Source organism: Rhinatrema bivittatum, chromosome 8, assembly GCF_901001135.1.
Source record: "Rhinatrema bivittatum chromosome 8, aRhiBiv1.1, whole genome shotgun sequence".
Classification (NCBI taxonomy): Eukaryota; Metazoa; Chordata; class Amphibia; order Gymnophiona; family Rhinatrematidae; genus Rhinatrema; species Rhinatrema bivittatum.
Window position 1 is genome coordinate 151,635,998 of NC_042622.1, and position 15,914 is coordinate 151,651,911.

At 43.2% G+C, this 15,914-nt stretch overlaps 2 protein-coding genes across 6 annotated transcripts in view; one reads left to right on the plus strand and one right to left on the minus strand.

Annotated features, from left to right (window-relative positions):
• The window catches only part of PC (pyruvate carboxylase), a 582,027-nt gene that overhangs the window by 326,255 nt on the left and 239,858 nt on the right, over positions 1-15,914 (plus strand). The gene's annotated exons all lie outside the window — the stretch shown is intronic.
• The window catches only part of LRFN4 (leucine rich repeat and fibronectin type III domain containing 4), a 138,565-nt gene that overhangs the window by 36,859 nt on the left and 85,792 nt on the right, over positions 1-15,914 (minus strand). The window contains exon 3 of the mRNA XM_029611113.1: positions 13,323-14,729. Coding sequence (XP_029466973.1) covers positions 13,323-14,704 — 1,382 coding nt within the window. The 5' untranslated portion in view covers positions 14,705-14,729. The remainder of the gene's footprint in view (positions 1-13,322; positions 14,730-15,914) is intronic.

Sequence of the window (15,914 nt, forward strand, 5' to 3'; positions counted from 1 at the left end):
ACCAATGCAACAAAGTAGCTCAATTCTTTAAAGAGAAAATCGAGAACCTGAGACAAAAAATCCCTAACACCACGAAACAAGAGATTAAAATGCCCACTAGAGACCTTAGTAACTGGTCAGAATTTGAAGAAGTATCACAAGATGAAGTTGAGAAACTGATAAATCAAATGAACCCTGCCACCCACGTAATTGACACCATTCCCATTACCGAACTAAAAAAACTAACCAACACAATATCCCCAACCCTAACTAAGATAATCAACCTCTCACTTGATGAAGGAGTAATGCCAGATACCCTGAAAGGAGCCATTATTAAACCAATAATTAAGAAAAAGACCTTGACCCACTAGTTCTCAATAACTATAGACCAGTCTCAAACTTACCCTTACTAGCCAAACTAATCGAAAAAACAGTACAAAAACAATTGTCTAAACATATAGAATGTAATAACATATTCTACCCAACCCAACATGGGTTTCGCAAACATTACAGTACTGAAACTCTGTTATTAGCTTTATCTGATAATATCCTAAGAGGTTTTGATACAGGAACACACTACATTCTAGTTCTATTAGATCTCTCCACAGCATTCGACACAGTAAATCATAAAATTCTACTCAATAGATTGAAAGAAATAGGTCTCGCTAATAAAACAATAAAATGGTTTGAATCATATCTAAACAATAGATGTTTTCAGGTACAAATCAATAATACACTCTCGGACAAAGTCACACTGCTAACCAGTGTCCCACAGGGATCAGCCCTATCGGCAACACTCTTTAACATTTATCTTCTCCCGGTATGTCACCTACTAGCGGGACTTGGAATCACACATTACTTATACGCAGACGATATACAGTTACTGCTGCCAATTGTAAACACCATTGAAGATACAATGAAACTTGCCAATATGTATCTTGAGATAATTAAACATCTCTTAAATCAGATGGAACTGGTAATAAACATCGACAAAACGGAATTTTTACACCTTGAACGTAAAAACATACATCAAATTCAACCATCAGTCACAATTAAAAACAACCAAACCATTGAGCTAGCAACAAAAGTACGAAATCTAGGAGTAATAATTGACCCTGAACTAAAATGAAACAACACATCTCATTGAAAATAAAAGAAGGATATGCGAAACTAATGATCCTGAGAAGACTAAAACCTTTACTAACGCTAAACAATTTCCGCACAGTTCTGCAGGCCATGATATTCGCAAGTACAGACTACTGCAACTCACTACTTTTAGGACTAGCACAATCTACAATCCGGCCACTACAAATATTACAAAACTCGGCTGCTAGAATTTTGACTGGTAAAAAAAAAGAATGAACACATTACAGGAATGCTCGCTGATTTACACTGGCTCCCAATTGAACAAAGGATTCAATAAAAGGCATTATGCATAATACACAAACTAATCCACAATGAAAAAGTTGAATGGCTCAATACTGCACTGCGTGTACATGTCCCGCAAAGAAACCTAAGATCTGCTAATAAGGCTCTACTAACTGTCCCCTCTGTCAAAACAGCACGCCTCACGCAAGTTAGGGAGAGAGCACTTTCACTGGCAGGCCCCGTGCTATGGAACACCATGCCACTCGAACTAAGGCTGCAGCGTAATTTCAAAATATTCAAAACCAATCTGAAAACCTGGCTTTTTAAACAAGCTTTTTATAAAGATAAAGAGAAGGAAAAAAAACAGTTGACTGATAAGGACGCACCAAACTGAAAGTAGTTACTTGTAAGCTACAAATGCACATTAATGTTAAATTCAAACCGCCTAATATGATCCCAACAGACAAGCCTAATTTACACACACTGTTTTTTTGAAATGAATTGTTACCGCACTATGATGGCACATGATTAATTTGTAATCTATACCACTCACATTTTCATTAGCGTGCCTTGCTGTAAACCGTTGTGATGGTTATCTAACTTAACGACGGTATAGAAAAGTTTTTAAATAAAATAAATAAATAAAAGCTGAACCCCTATTACTAAGGGAGGGATTGCAGTTTGTTTGTTTGTTTCTGAGAAGATGCTAAAGCCAACTTGGGTAAATGTGGCTACTGGTATAAAAGTAGTGAATATCAGTGTGGCTGTTTTGAAGCTTAAAAGGATCAGGCGTTTTAGCCAGAGAAGAGGGAAACTGGTAATTTATTCCCTCCATAGAAGCACTGCTGGAAAAGCTGCAGTGTGAAAGTTTGTGCATTGATCTTCTGTAAAGCACTGAAGACTTGCCTTGGATTTCTCAGCTGTAGCTTTTTCCACAAAGTAAGTTGAAGGGGAAATAATTTAGCTAGAAGCCTTGCTCTTGTCAAATTGATTGTTGGAAGTGAAGAAGGTTACAAGGGAACTACAGGGACCTAGCACCATTATTAACAGTTAAGCAATAGCTAGTGAATGTTTTCTGTTTGTAATGTTTAAAAGACAAAATGTGTATATGGTTTGGGGAAACCCAGGGACTGAAAGAAGCGTTGCAACTGTTTTAAGTTTAATAAGAAAGTTGTTAAGAATAGTGTGGAGTATATCAAGTGCTTTAAAAGTTTAAATAAGGAAATAAAGGTGGTTTCAAGGGGTTTTTCCTTTTCAGGAGGAAGCTGAAATAAGTGCAGTAGAAGTGGTAATTGAAGGTGGAACCCTTTAAGAGACAGGACAGCCCGATTAAAAGAGCTGCCATGCTAGACTAAAAAGGGGGGAGGGATTAATTACTGGTGTAATTATAGTGAGCCTGCACCATTAGAGGGGGTATTGACTTATGAATATAGTGAAGGGTCAGATTACCCTGAAGGTAGAAGTTTTTGAGAAATGGGAAGATGGTAAACTCGGTTCCTTAAAGTCCCAGCAGCTCTGACCACATATTTATATTAGCATAAGGTTCTTCCCCAGGCAAGCCAAGGCTGCAGAAGGGAGTCCCCTTTAGGCCAGAAGTTGCCCTCTGGTCATCACAAGGGTCAGGTTAGAAAAATTTCTTTGAATATCAGGGGGAGTTTCACATCCAGTCAAGAGAGAGAGAGAATGCCACGCTTTCTTAGGAAGTTAGACTCTGATAGCACCTTTGCAGGAGACACTTCTTTCTCAGGCCAAACATGACAAATTAGAGACTGGGTTGGGCAGGTTTGGGCAGCACCATATACATCCCATAGCATGAGGGGGTGTATCTTAATGCACATCAGCTTCCTTTACAGATCTTAGATACTAAAATAGATGGGGAGAGGAGGTTCATAATCTTGCTTTGTCGACTAGGGTTTGTGGAATTTGGCTTGATTAATGTATACAGTCCATACACCAATTCTAATTCTTTTTATTCTGATCTGGCCAATATGTTAGGTGGGTGCTCTGGTCGCCATCTAATAGTGGGGTTGGGACTAGAATGCCTGCCAGAATCCTCTATAACAGTGGTCCCCAAACCTGTCCTGGTGGCCCACCAGCCAGTCAGGTTGTCAGGATATCCACAATGAATGTGCATGAGAGAAAATTTGCATGTTATGGAGGCAATGCAAGCACATTTTCTCTCATGCATATTCATTGTGGATATCCTGAAAACCCAACTGACTGGTGGGCTCCCAGGACAGGGTTGGGGGCCACTGCTCCAATAAGCATGGCAAGATGCCTGGGTCATTAACAGCCTTAGTCCACATGTTCAGTTTGATTGTTGTCTGCTCATACCTTTCTTTTCATGACTTTACTTGTTTTTCCTCCAGACATAATTTGCATAGTTGTATTGATTATTTTCTATGCTCAGAATCAGTCTTGAACCAAATTTCTCAATGTGACATTGCTAAGGCAATGTCCCTGTTTCTATCACTTTGAACATGTCAGAGCATGGCTAGAATGCGGAGACTGAACCTGTTATTGTTAGATAAAAAAAAAGATTTTCTTGATACGGTGCAAACGATTATATCAGACTTTGACTTTTGTCATAGTCTGGATGAGAATGACCCATCCCTGAGGTGGTGCATGTTCAAACTGGTATTGCGGGGTAAAAATAATCAGTTATGCGAGTCACCTCAAAAAGAGTAGCCTGGCAGAGCAGTCAGTTTAAAAGAGAAAAGGAGGTGGAGATGGAGTACAAGTGCACAAGATTGGCTAGGATGCTTCAGAAATTATCTAAGCTGAGAGATAGACTCCCAAGTTTTCCAGGTTGGGAGAATAGAGAAGGCATTAAGACAGGACTTCCCAAACCTGTCCTGGGGACCCTTCAGCCAGTCAGGTTTTCAAGATATCCACAATGAGAATGCATGAGATAAATTTGCATATCATGGTGGCTAAGTTCTTTGATCTCTCCCTCACAGCTACGGCAGTGAATGTTTTGGAGCTGCAAAAGCCATTTTTCTATCAAGTTTTTGTTTTCCTTATGTACCTTTCAGTAGATTGTGTTTATTTCAATTTTTTTTCCCTTTTTCAAGGTTTTCCTTGGGGGCACATGGTGGGCCTATTGCCCAGGGCAACCTGATGGAGGTTTCTTCTTTTCCTAATAAATAATGCTGTTCCCACAGCTTGTTTGTGTTGTCCTCTCCTTCAAATTGTTTGTTTATTTGTGGTGTTCTCTCTGTCTTATGGGACTTTGCAGTCTGTGTGTGGTCAGGGTAGGCCTCTAGCCTGAGGACTTGGCTGAATCATCATACAAGCAGGAGTTCCATGAAGTTTCATCTGACCGCTGAGCATCGACAGAGGGCCCAGACTGCGAAGAAATCTAGGACTGGAATGTTCCCATGTGAAGGAGAGCTCATTCTCCCCATGCTCCTGAGAACTAGTCTCCATGGGCCTAAGTTAATGATTACCTCTGGTACCCTGGAATGCATAGCCTCCTCTCCTGCTTGTCAGCTTGCTCTGGCAGAGCAGTCTCCATGAAAGAGAGGGTGAGTTTGAGCCCAGGTATTCCACTCTGCTGCTGCACTGTTGGTTCCATGCCCGACATCAATCGCGCATGCAAATCGGTACAGCAGAGCAGCGGTGATCAAATACTGGTATGTAACCCAGGGCATTAAAAACTCAGCATGAGAGCCATTGATGTGCTGTTGAGGGTCATGGGCATCATCAATGTTGTCAGTGCCAAGAGCACTATAGATGCTATTGAATGCAGAGGCCATTGAGCAACATCAGTACTGTCGAGCGCCAAGGACATCACTGCATGCAGTTGATGTTGATAGTCAATGATGCAGTTGAGTGCGGTGGCACCACAGATAACATTGAGTACCATCAAGACCATCATGCACCATGGGCACGGTTGACAACATCGAGTGCCGTGGCCAGCTTCACCTTTGATCGCCAGGTACTGTGGGCACCATCAGCACTGTGAAGGCATCATCATGCGCTGGGGGTGCCGTCAAATACTGTCAATGCTGACAAGGACCATAGGCTTTATTGAACACTCTGGATGCCATCAACACAGTTGAAGGGTAAAGTCAAGTGCCACAGACAACATAGAGTGCAATTATCTCCAGACGCTGTGAAAGCCATTGACATTGTCGAGCACTGTGAGCACTGCCAATGCCATAGAGCGTCATTGAGGCAACGGAGTGCTGCAGATGTGGTTGAGGCCATTGGTTGCTGTGGGTGCCAGCGGGCATTTATGTATGCCACTAGACATGGGTGATGCCAAGACAGTTGGCACAGCAAAGTACCTTGGCACCATGTTGCCATTGATGCCAGAGGCACTGTCAGTGCCACTGATGATGTGGCAGATGCTAGTGTTGCCTATTTCACCATCAAACATGGTAGACACCATAAGGGGCATTGACAACATTGAACAACTTCTACACGTAGGGTGCATTATAATGAAGTTGGGCTATCCAGGCCAAGCATGCCAGTGCAAAAGCTGCTGATTGCCACCAGAGGCCATCATTAGGTGATGCCAGCTAGTGCCCTTGGCACTATGGGGCGCTGTGCAGTGCTGATAGTATTAGCACCATTGCACACCTCATGATGGTCAACTCCTTTGCAGTGCACTGCCGCAGGTACTGGCAGTTTAGTGGCCCGGGCATTAAGCAGGCTGCGGTTACAATGCCAATGTGTAACCATGGCTGGTGCAGCAATAACTGTGCACATTTGCTTACAAATAACAAGGTGATGCACTGCTAAACAGGTTCAAGGCACTATAGTTGCAGTGCTGAGGTTAAATGCAGAGGCGCCACTGTTATTTGGTGCCCTCTGGTGTGTGTCTGTCATCTTGTGACAGAAGGCATCACAGGTTAGTGCACTGCAATTTCCAGTGCACTGACATATCTCTGGCCTTTCAGGCGAGAGTGCACTCCTTTTTACTCCAGGGTCTCCCTTTTGAGATAGCTTCCAGTGTGCATACCATAGAAAGTTCTTTGCTCTTGCACTATGCCTCTTGATGGCACAGCCTTCAATTGGCAAGTATCTGAGCAGCTTCTTGCAGAAGGGGAAGGAGCAGTGAGGGTTGGCTAGACTGCTTTCGCTGGCATCCCTATGCCTGGTTGCCATGACATCTATAGTGTTTGATTGTTTGACCACCAGCTACATGCTCTGTCACCAATAGAATACTGTGGTGTGGGGGGTACCCCCCCATCTCTCCATAATTCAGTGACAGGTTCCCACTCTTGTACGGAGAGTAGGGGTTTCCGGGCTCAGGGCCTTGTTGTCCGAACCCTGATAGTGCCACAGGTATGGGGCAGCGGTCTGGTCACACATATGCTGTTGACCTGGTTCAAATTGATAGTCATCCCCCTCGGGATAATGAAGGTAATGCTATTTGCTTCCGAAAGGCAATCTAAGTAGGTTTCCTCTTAGTGTCTTAGTGTCTTAGGGAAGAGGTGTTTTTTATTCTCCCTTCTCTGTGTGGCTTTGTCTCTTGAGTGGCTGCTTTCTCCCTCGGCCATTCTCTGTATCCCGCTGGATCTGGGAGCCCATCAAGGAGGAATACTTACTCCACCACTTTGTGCTACCGCACGGCTGAGATACCTCGTGGTATGCAGGGAGCTCAAACATTGACGTTTGGGCACTCTAGCATGAAAGGAGTGGGGCACAAAGCTAAGTGGTATTTTGTTCTTAATTTTTTCAAGGATAAATAAAACTTTTTTTGTATGAAGTAAGAAAAATTTAGTGGAAAAAGGAATATGATGTAAGCTTTAATGCCTGCTATATGATACTAGTTGAGGCCCATTGCTGGCAAAAGCCTGTAGGTTAAAAATTTTAAACATCCATAGATCCGATACCAATTCCCAAAGTAAGAATTTAAAATTTAAACTTCAAAATTTAATACTAGCTTGGATATTTTTTGTATTGTTAATGATAGGTTACATCCACAACTTTCACCGATCTCTTCTTAAGGTGCATTCTCAGCTGACTGAGGGACCCGTACACAGCCACTTACAGCCTCTGGGTTACAGTATTGTAGAAATATTAAAATTGTGTTGTCTTCAGTTTGATGCTGAAAACAAAATGACAATGAATCTTCTGAAAAATAGTGAATTATAATTATAGTAAAATTCCCATACCAAAACAGTTCTAATTGCCAGCACTCAATAACAGCCCTATGTATGAAAAAGAAACACTGCAAATATTAAACTAGGCTTAAAACACCAGTATATCTCCTGTCAGGAAAATAGAAAAGTCAAGCTGCTAAAGATCCTTACAAAGAAATCACATACTAGTAGAATACCTCATCTTGGTCACACATGCAGAACACAGACAAACCCTCACCAAATACAGATTAAAGAAACTATAAAATATGAAAAGAAACATGCAGACAAACTCAGCTTGAAACTGCAACAATGGAAAAATAGCATCAAATGATAAAATCAAGGGATATAAAACATCATAATAGTAAATCTATGCTCATAGAACAAATATTTCAAAAACAGCTGACAAAAATATCAAATAATTAAAAACTAATCTCAATATTTTAAAACATATCCAAAATACCAATAAAATATTTCAAATCAGCAGACCAAACACCACTTAAAATTAAAACAATTTAAAAAATCCCTGGTTCTTCATACCTGGGAGCTTTTGATTTCCAGCCACCCTGAGATTGTCATGGATTAGTGGGGAAAAGGCGGTGCACAAACTTTCTTCTCTCTTGCATACAGACACACTTGCTTATTCCACACATGTTCACAAACGCACATGCTTTCTGTCCCATTTGCTCGCTCAAATGCTCACACAAATACAAATGTTCTTCACATGTTCTCTCTCCCCAGAAAATACAGGTAACAGTAGCCGCTGCTGCCTTGGGCCCGTGACGTATCTGTATCTCTCTCTCTCTCTCTCTCTCAGATACACGCTCATGTTCTCTGGTTCTCCCTCAAACACAAGCATACTCAGGCTTTCTGGCTCTCTCTCTCTCCCACACACACACACACTCCTGCTCTGTCTTCCTCACACTTACACATGCACGCTCTCTGACTCTCACACACATATGCTGTCTCTCTCTCTCAGACACACATGAGGTCTTTCTCTCTTGCTCTCTGTCCCTCACACACACACAAACACACACACACACCCACCCACACACACACACACTCCTGCTCTGTCTTCCTCACACTTACACATGCACGCTCTCTGACTCTCACACACATATGCTGTCTCTCTCTCTCAGACACACATGAGGTCTTTCTCTCTTGCTCTCTGTCCTCACACACACACCCATTCTCTCTCTCTCCCCCCCCAGAACATGCAGGCAGCAGCAGCCTTCTTTATTCAGTGTTGCGACCTTCAGTGTCAGATTTAACATTTTGGTGCCTCTAGACACTGTGGGGCCGATGCAATACAGTGCGCTGAGCGCACTGTATAATCCGCAGTCGGAGGCGGGTTGCATAGGCGCTGATGAATCCCTGATGCAATAAGGGGAGCAGGCGTTAATTGCTGAGCGCTCCTTAAAACCAGTACAGAAAAGCAGAAAAAAACTGCTTTTTCTGTATTGCCTCCTACTTAATATCATTGTGATATTAAGTAGGAGGAAAAACAAAATTAAATAAAGTTAGAAAAAAAAAACCCCACTGGCAGTCAGGTGCAGGAAACAGACGCTAGAATGACAAGCATCTGTTTCCTGAACGCCCTGGCTGTGCGGTGTTTTGGAAAACAGACCGCCAACGCCAGTCGGGTTCTCGTTAGCAAGGAGGCACTAGGGGCGCGTGCAAGCAACCCTAGCGCCTCCTTACTAACGCAACCCCCTAATTTAAATATTCCATGGCATCCCCCCTTGGGGGTGCCTGGGGCGCGTTAATAAAGAGCGTTCGCTTTCTGCGCATATTTATTGCATCGGCCCCTTAGTGCTGTGCTGCTCCTCCTTCCCCACCCTGCTGTCTCAGATTAGATCACTCCCCCTCCTATAGACTTTGCCATTTCCATTGTTCCTCCTAACTACCTCCCATTTCATTCTTCCCTCCTTGGACTTCTGGTTTGCCCCCTGCCCCCCCCCCCCCCCACACACAAAAATACATCTCAGAACTGATTCCTTAACCCCCAAAGACCTCTAATCCCATTCTCCTCCCCACCCTGACTTCAAATATATTCCCTTAACCCCCTACCTGTTAACCTCAAATCATATTCTTCCCCCCAATCAGATTCCATTGCCTCCATTCTCCTCCCACCTCCATCCTCCATTCCCCCTCACTTCAAATTCAATCCATTAACCACCCCCACACTCCCTCCATAGGTCTCAGAATTCCAATTCCATTTTCTTCCCCACCCTCTGACCTCAAATCTGATCCCTTAACCTAACCTCCCCTCCCCCACCAAAGGATCTCCAATACCATTCTCCCCTCTCTCCCTCCAACCCCCCCACTCTGTCCCTTCCCACCTTCAATGCCAGATCCTATCTCTTCTCACACTTGGAGACCTCCAATTCCATTCTATAAGCCTCTCCTCCAACTTCTGGTGTCATTTTCTTTCCTTATAATACCTCAGCCCTGATGTACCCTTGCCCCTAGCAGGAGGAAAGGAATTTGGCAGTGAGACTTTGTCCTTGTGTGGGCCACCTGGAGAAGAGGAGCAGCACTCGTCTCCGCTCTCGGGCTGTATCTGAGGGTCAGCAGCAGTCAGTTACTCTTTGGCCCCTGTACACCGTTGTGACCTAGTGATTCTCATATAGAACGACGGTATATTATTATTATTATTATTATTTATTTCTTTTATATACCGACATTCAATCGAGATATCACATCGGTTTCCAGATAACCAAGGGAATAGGGCGTAGTCCGCCCTATTTTACAAAAAACAATTATAACATATTATAACAGTGGTACATGGAACAAAAGGTTATAGGATATAAACAAATAAATAGATCCCCTCAAGGATGAGCAGCAGTGGCTCTTGTATGACCCTCCAGGGCTATATCTGGAAAGGTGGTAAAGGTTCTGCAGGGGTTAGAGGGCATTCAGTTCACTGAACTGGATCCTTGCTGCACTCACTTCGCCTGCACCTCTCTGCTATCTTTAGTCCCCGTGGTTCCTATAGAACATGGAAACCACTCAGGCTCCTATTAACTGAGCTATGCAAGTTCCTTTGGGTGCCCTGTCTTCTCCTTTCATCATCAGAGGTGGTCCAGATGAGGTGAGGGGGGTTGGGTCAGCAATGGCTCTCATTTCTGTCCCTGCAGTGTGCATGGAGCAAGAGGGGCTGTTTTTTCTTCTCTCTTCTGCCCCATGGCTTAAGGGTGCAGTGTTGATAGATGGAACAGGAGGCAGCTACACTTTTGCTCTGCCTGCAGCAATAAATCCAAGCCGACAAAGCTGCATTCTCCTTTCCCAGCACAGGCTCAGCTGACTCAGCAGTCTCTTCCTTAGCGGGAGCCATGCTGAGATTCAGGGCACTGATGTTTGTACTCGGGGCACGGGGCCCGTGTGCCCAGTGCTAATGATACCCCTGCTTTCTGCAGTCTCCTGTAGTTTATGAATGCTAGCCTTTCTTCCTTTACTTTTTAATCCATTTCTTTAAAAAAAAAAATAGCCTCTTTCCTCTTTCCTTTATTTAATTTCCTAACTAAAGGATTTGTTAACTCCTACAATGTCTCCCACTGTTTTTTTTTTTACTTCTGCTGGCTTATCCTTTCCTATCTAGCTAATACCGCCTCAAGGTATTCCCCCATCATAATAGTTTTCCTGAAGTTCCTGAATGAACCACCATTGTCTGTGTTCTTATACTGAGCTACACCAGCTGGTGATCCCCCACTGTGGCACCAGATACACACCCCATTTGTATGCACCAGGTCCAGTATTGCCCCCCTCTCATGTGGGTTCCATTACCAATTGCTGGAACAGTTTTTCCCCGAAGACCATCCATGATCTCCCTGCTTCTAGGTGACATTGCAGCCGGGATGTCCAAATCAATATCCAGTAAATTGAAATCATGTGGCGATATCACGTCCCTTTTCATAACAGTTTTGTTCTTCAGAGGGTTAGTCGTGCTAGTCTGGTGGAGCAAAAATGACAAGAGGCAGGTGGCACCTTATAGACTAACCAGTTTATGGAGGCATGCGCTTTTGAGGACAGAGTCCGCTTCATCAAATCTGACTAAGTGAACTCTGTCCTCGAAAGCTCATACCTAAATAAATTTGGTTAATCTATAAGTGCCACCCACCTCTTGTCATTTTTTAAAACAAATTTTGCGAATGTCTTCAATTAAATCTCTGTTTCTCCTGCTTGCATTGGAGGCTTGCATATTACACCAATATATAAATGAATGTTTATTTTAAATGATTTGTTACCTGATTTATCCACAGTACAGGGTGGGGCACATCAAATACAATCATAATAAAACAAATAAAACCCAATAGTACAAACAATCTGAGCCACAAAAAAAAAAAAAGCCAGGGAAAATAAACACAAATAGTCTGTTAAGAAAATAAGCCTTAAACTAGTAAGCACTACGTAACAGGAGTCTTCATACCTTGGATTTAAAAGCCTGCTTGAAAAGGCAGGCTTTAATCTGTTTCCTGAATTTTACAACATAAATTATGGAACGCAGATTATTAGAAAGAGCATTCCACATGATGGGCCTGGTAACAGAAAAAGCTCTATCCCTAGGTACCATCAAGTACGTTAATTGCAAGGGTGGAGGTAAACATCCAACAGTTCACGATGTGCTAATCTCCGTGCCTGTGGTGGATTATAAATCTTCAGCATGGAACAAATCCATGGTGAGGTGCCATTATTGAACAGTTAATAAGCATTAAGACTTTATATTTGATTTACCAAAAGATGGACAACCAATGGTGCGATTAGAGAATTGGGGTAATATGGTCTCTCATCCCTGTGTTGGTTAACATTCATATTGCCAAATTCTGCACTAATTGTAAAACTCTAATGGAGTTTGCAGGCAGCCCAAGATATATTCCATTCCCTCTTTCTAGATTAACCCACAGTGCCTCCTTGCTACACGAGCTCTGTAGTTCTGTTGCTTTAATATTATTTTTTAAATTTTGCATCATTCCTCTTCCTTTTCTTCTTACCTAGAAAGATTATAACTATGTACCACATTTCTGTGACCACCGCTATATCCAAATCAGCCTCTTCCATGACTACCTCTAGATCTATGACTTTATTTCCCATACTGTGAGCATTAGGGTACATAGCTTTCCAGATAATGCCTTCCCCCCCCCCCCCCCCCCCCATTTCTCTATAAGTCTTTATAGATATCCTGGAAACTGAACCAGTTTGGGGAGCCTAGAGAACACATCTACATGCAGTTTGTAGTGCCAGTGTATACAGTAGGTAGGTAAAGAGGTGCTTATATACAAAGGGTTGAGAAGAAAGAAATGTTAGTGTTCACATAGGTGGTCTGTTTGGGATTTGACATTAAGTTCTTTCTATGGCATCACAATCCATTTCTCTGGAAATTATTGAGGCTGAGTACATTGCAGATTTTTGCCAGGAGGGTCCACTGTAGGAAACTTCATTATTTTTCATATGAAGTTGCCCGGATATTTACACACAAAGCTTCAGCTTAGTGACCTGTACCATATACAAAGATAGCACTGGAGAAGGAGAAGGGTAGTACCTACAATTGCAGTAAGGAAAATTTGGGCAGACACACCAAGAACTGAGTGTGCATGAAAGCTTAATCTCCCTGACTTCAGATCCCACAGGAAAATGTTGAGGCACATTGACTTGATATGTAAATCCTCCTCTGGGGATTTATATAGTACTTTCATTGTTAATCTAAACAGATTAATAGAAGTCCAGAAGACAGGGATTTGCAATCATGCAAACTGATTTTACTATTTGATTTTATATAAAGGTGGCCATGTGATCACCAAATATTATTTGGAACTTTGGATCAGAGACTGTCTGGCTTCTTTGCATTAAAGTCATGTATTGCAGGAAAGTAAAGTATACTCTTACCTGTACACAAGCGTCTCATCTACTGTGCAATTATACTGAATTTGGTACATCCACACTACGTAAGGTGATCTGTTGGTAATCCATTGCACCAGGGCTGAACTGGATGTCACGTCTGAAATGACGACTACCTTATCTGGTATCCTGTTCTCATCGCTTGCGTTCATAGCTGATTTTGCAGATGTAGTGATGTCAGAGAATCCTGGATCTTGCTGCAGCACATTAACCGTTCCATTACTCCGATGGGGCAAGGGAATTATTTTTAAATCCACCGGGGCAGTCGATTCTCCAGCTGCATTAATGGCTATACAGGTATAAGCACCATCATCCCTTATGGTGGTTACAAATATATCTAAGGTCCCATTCTGGTAGGAGACCGTTCTCGAAGAGTTGGATATAATTTTATCATCTGGTGATACCCAGTGAATGATGGGTTCAGGGTCTCCAATCGCCCTGCACTTGAGAGTCGCCCTTTGACCTTCCAAAATCCACAGCTTGTGTGTGTGTCTTGTGATCAGTGGGGGCTCGCAAGTGAACTCCTCCTCAGGGACAGACCAGAAATAGCGACCTGCCACCTGAGGCGGTGTGGCACATGTCTCCATGTCATCCTCTCTCATGAGCCGCCGCAGCCACAATAGTTCACAGTTGCAGTGCAAAGGGTTCCCGCCAAAGTTCAGTACAATGTTAGACAAGTAAGGGGTAGGGCTGATTACTCCAGTCTGAGATCTGGCAAAAAGTGGATCAGGAGGAAGAGTATACAATCGATTAGAGGTCATATCCAGTCTAGAAAGCTTGTACAGCTCAGCAAATGTTCCCTCCATTATATAAGCTATAAGGTTATGATCCAGGTTAAGTGTATGAAGGCTGATCATGTTCTGTATAGCTTCCCATGGGGCAGTGTTGAGGTTGTTATAAGATAGGTCCAGATCTTCCAGCGTCAACAGAAAGTCATCGAAGGCTGCTACAGAGATGCTTACCAGTTGGTTGTTGTTTATAATTAGGTGCTGAAGGTTAAGCATCCCTCGCAAATCATCTTCGTAGATTTCAGTCAAACGGTTGCCATCAAGATGCAGAGAACGGAGGCTCTCCAGGTCTCCAAAGACATAGGGCTGTAGGCTATCAATGGTGTTTCTGGAGAGGGTGAGATCAACCAAGCCACTCATGTTGAGGAAGTCATCCTGCTCCACCTTTTGGATGAAGTTGTCAGCCAGGCGTAGCTCCACAGTCCTGCGATCAATGTTGGGTGGGACAGAGAGAAGCCCCTTGTTGGCACAGAGAGTGCTAAGGGACTCGGACAGGTTTTGACAAATGCAGTGGAACGGGCAGGCCTCAGTCACTAGTACTGCACTTCCAACCAGAAGGAGAACCAAGAACAGTCTTTCCATGGTAGACTAGGGAAATCAGGACAGCCTGGAAGGAAAGATGACAAACAGAGTATGAGCTGTATGTATGAACAGAAATGCCAAGTATCATTCTGTTGGCTTGAGTGTGGTATCTGTATACCATCTTTCCATAAAACAGAGATCTTTATTTTTGTGTTATGTGTATTTTTAAGCACTGGTACCATGGCAAGCGGTGTAGAAAGTTATTCACTATGTCTCACTGTATGAGAACTAGATGGGGATAACCAATGGAAACTATTATGCAGTAGGTTTTGAATAAACAATGGAACATACTTCATACAATGCAGAGTTACCTGACGGGAATTACTGCCACAGGGTTTTGTGATGGCAAATATCACTGGGTTTAAAAAGTGGATTAGACTAATCCATAGAACATTGATTGGTCTCTGGCTATTTAACATAAATCAGTGATGATAATCTGGGTTTAGAGTACTCCTAAACCATGGCTGGGGATTGGAACTGAGTCACAGTAGAGTGAAAAGCTTCATCCCTAGGTCACACAGACAGGGATAGAGCCAGGGATTAGAACGGATGTATAAGAAAATGAAGTGATGGTACCCACACACACTGAACCCTCCGCAGCCACTCATACCACATCAATCCTACATGCTGCTCACTCCCTCCTAGCACCATCACACACCACCCACAAATGCACCCTTCACTTCCACCGTCACATGCCGCCTTATACTTACACTTTCTCCTTACTTCCTACACCATATAAACTACAAAACCAGTTGCAACACCCACACGCAACCCCCCTTCCCAGTTACATGCATTCACTAATCACACAAATCTCATCCACAAATTCTCTTCCATCACATTCCACTCTCATAGCCTCAAACCTAGGTGAGCATCACAGCATATCTGCACAGACACATATATAGCAATGCTTATCTGGAGCAACAGGACAGCATGCTATTGATACAGGAGACCTTGGGCAGGCTGGGGCCAGAGCTGTGGAATCAGGATCACCGGGGGGAGGGGAGGACAGCAGCGGAAAGGCTTCTGGGGTTTCCCAAGCCCCACCAGGAGAAGAGAAAATAGGCACAGTGGATGTACAAATGGTTGGTGAGGTTTCCCAGGCCACATCTGCTGCAGGAAGACTAAGCCAGAGGTGGGGGAGGAGAAAGTGAGTGTGAGTTAGAGGAGTAAGGAAGGGTTAGGAGAAGAGGGGTGAGTAAAGAAGAGAGGA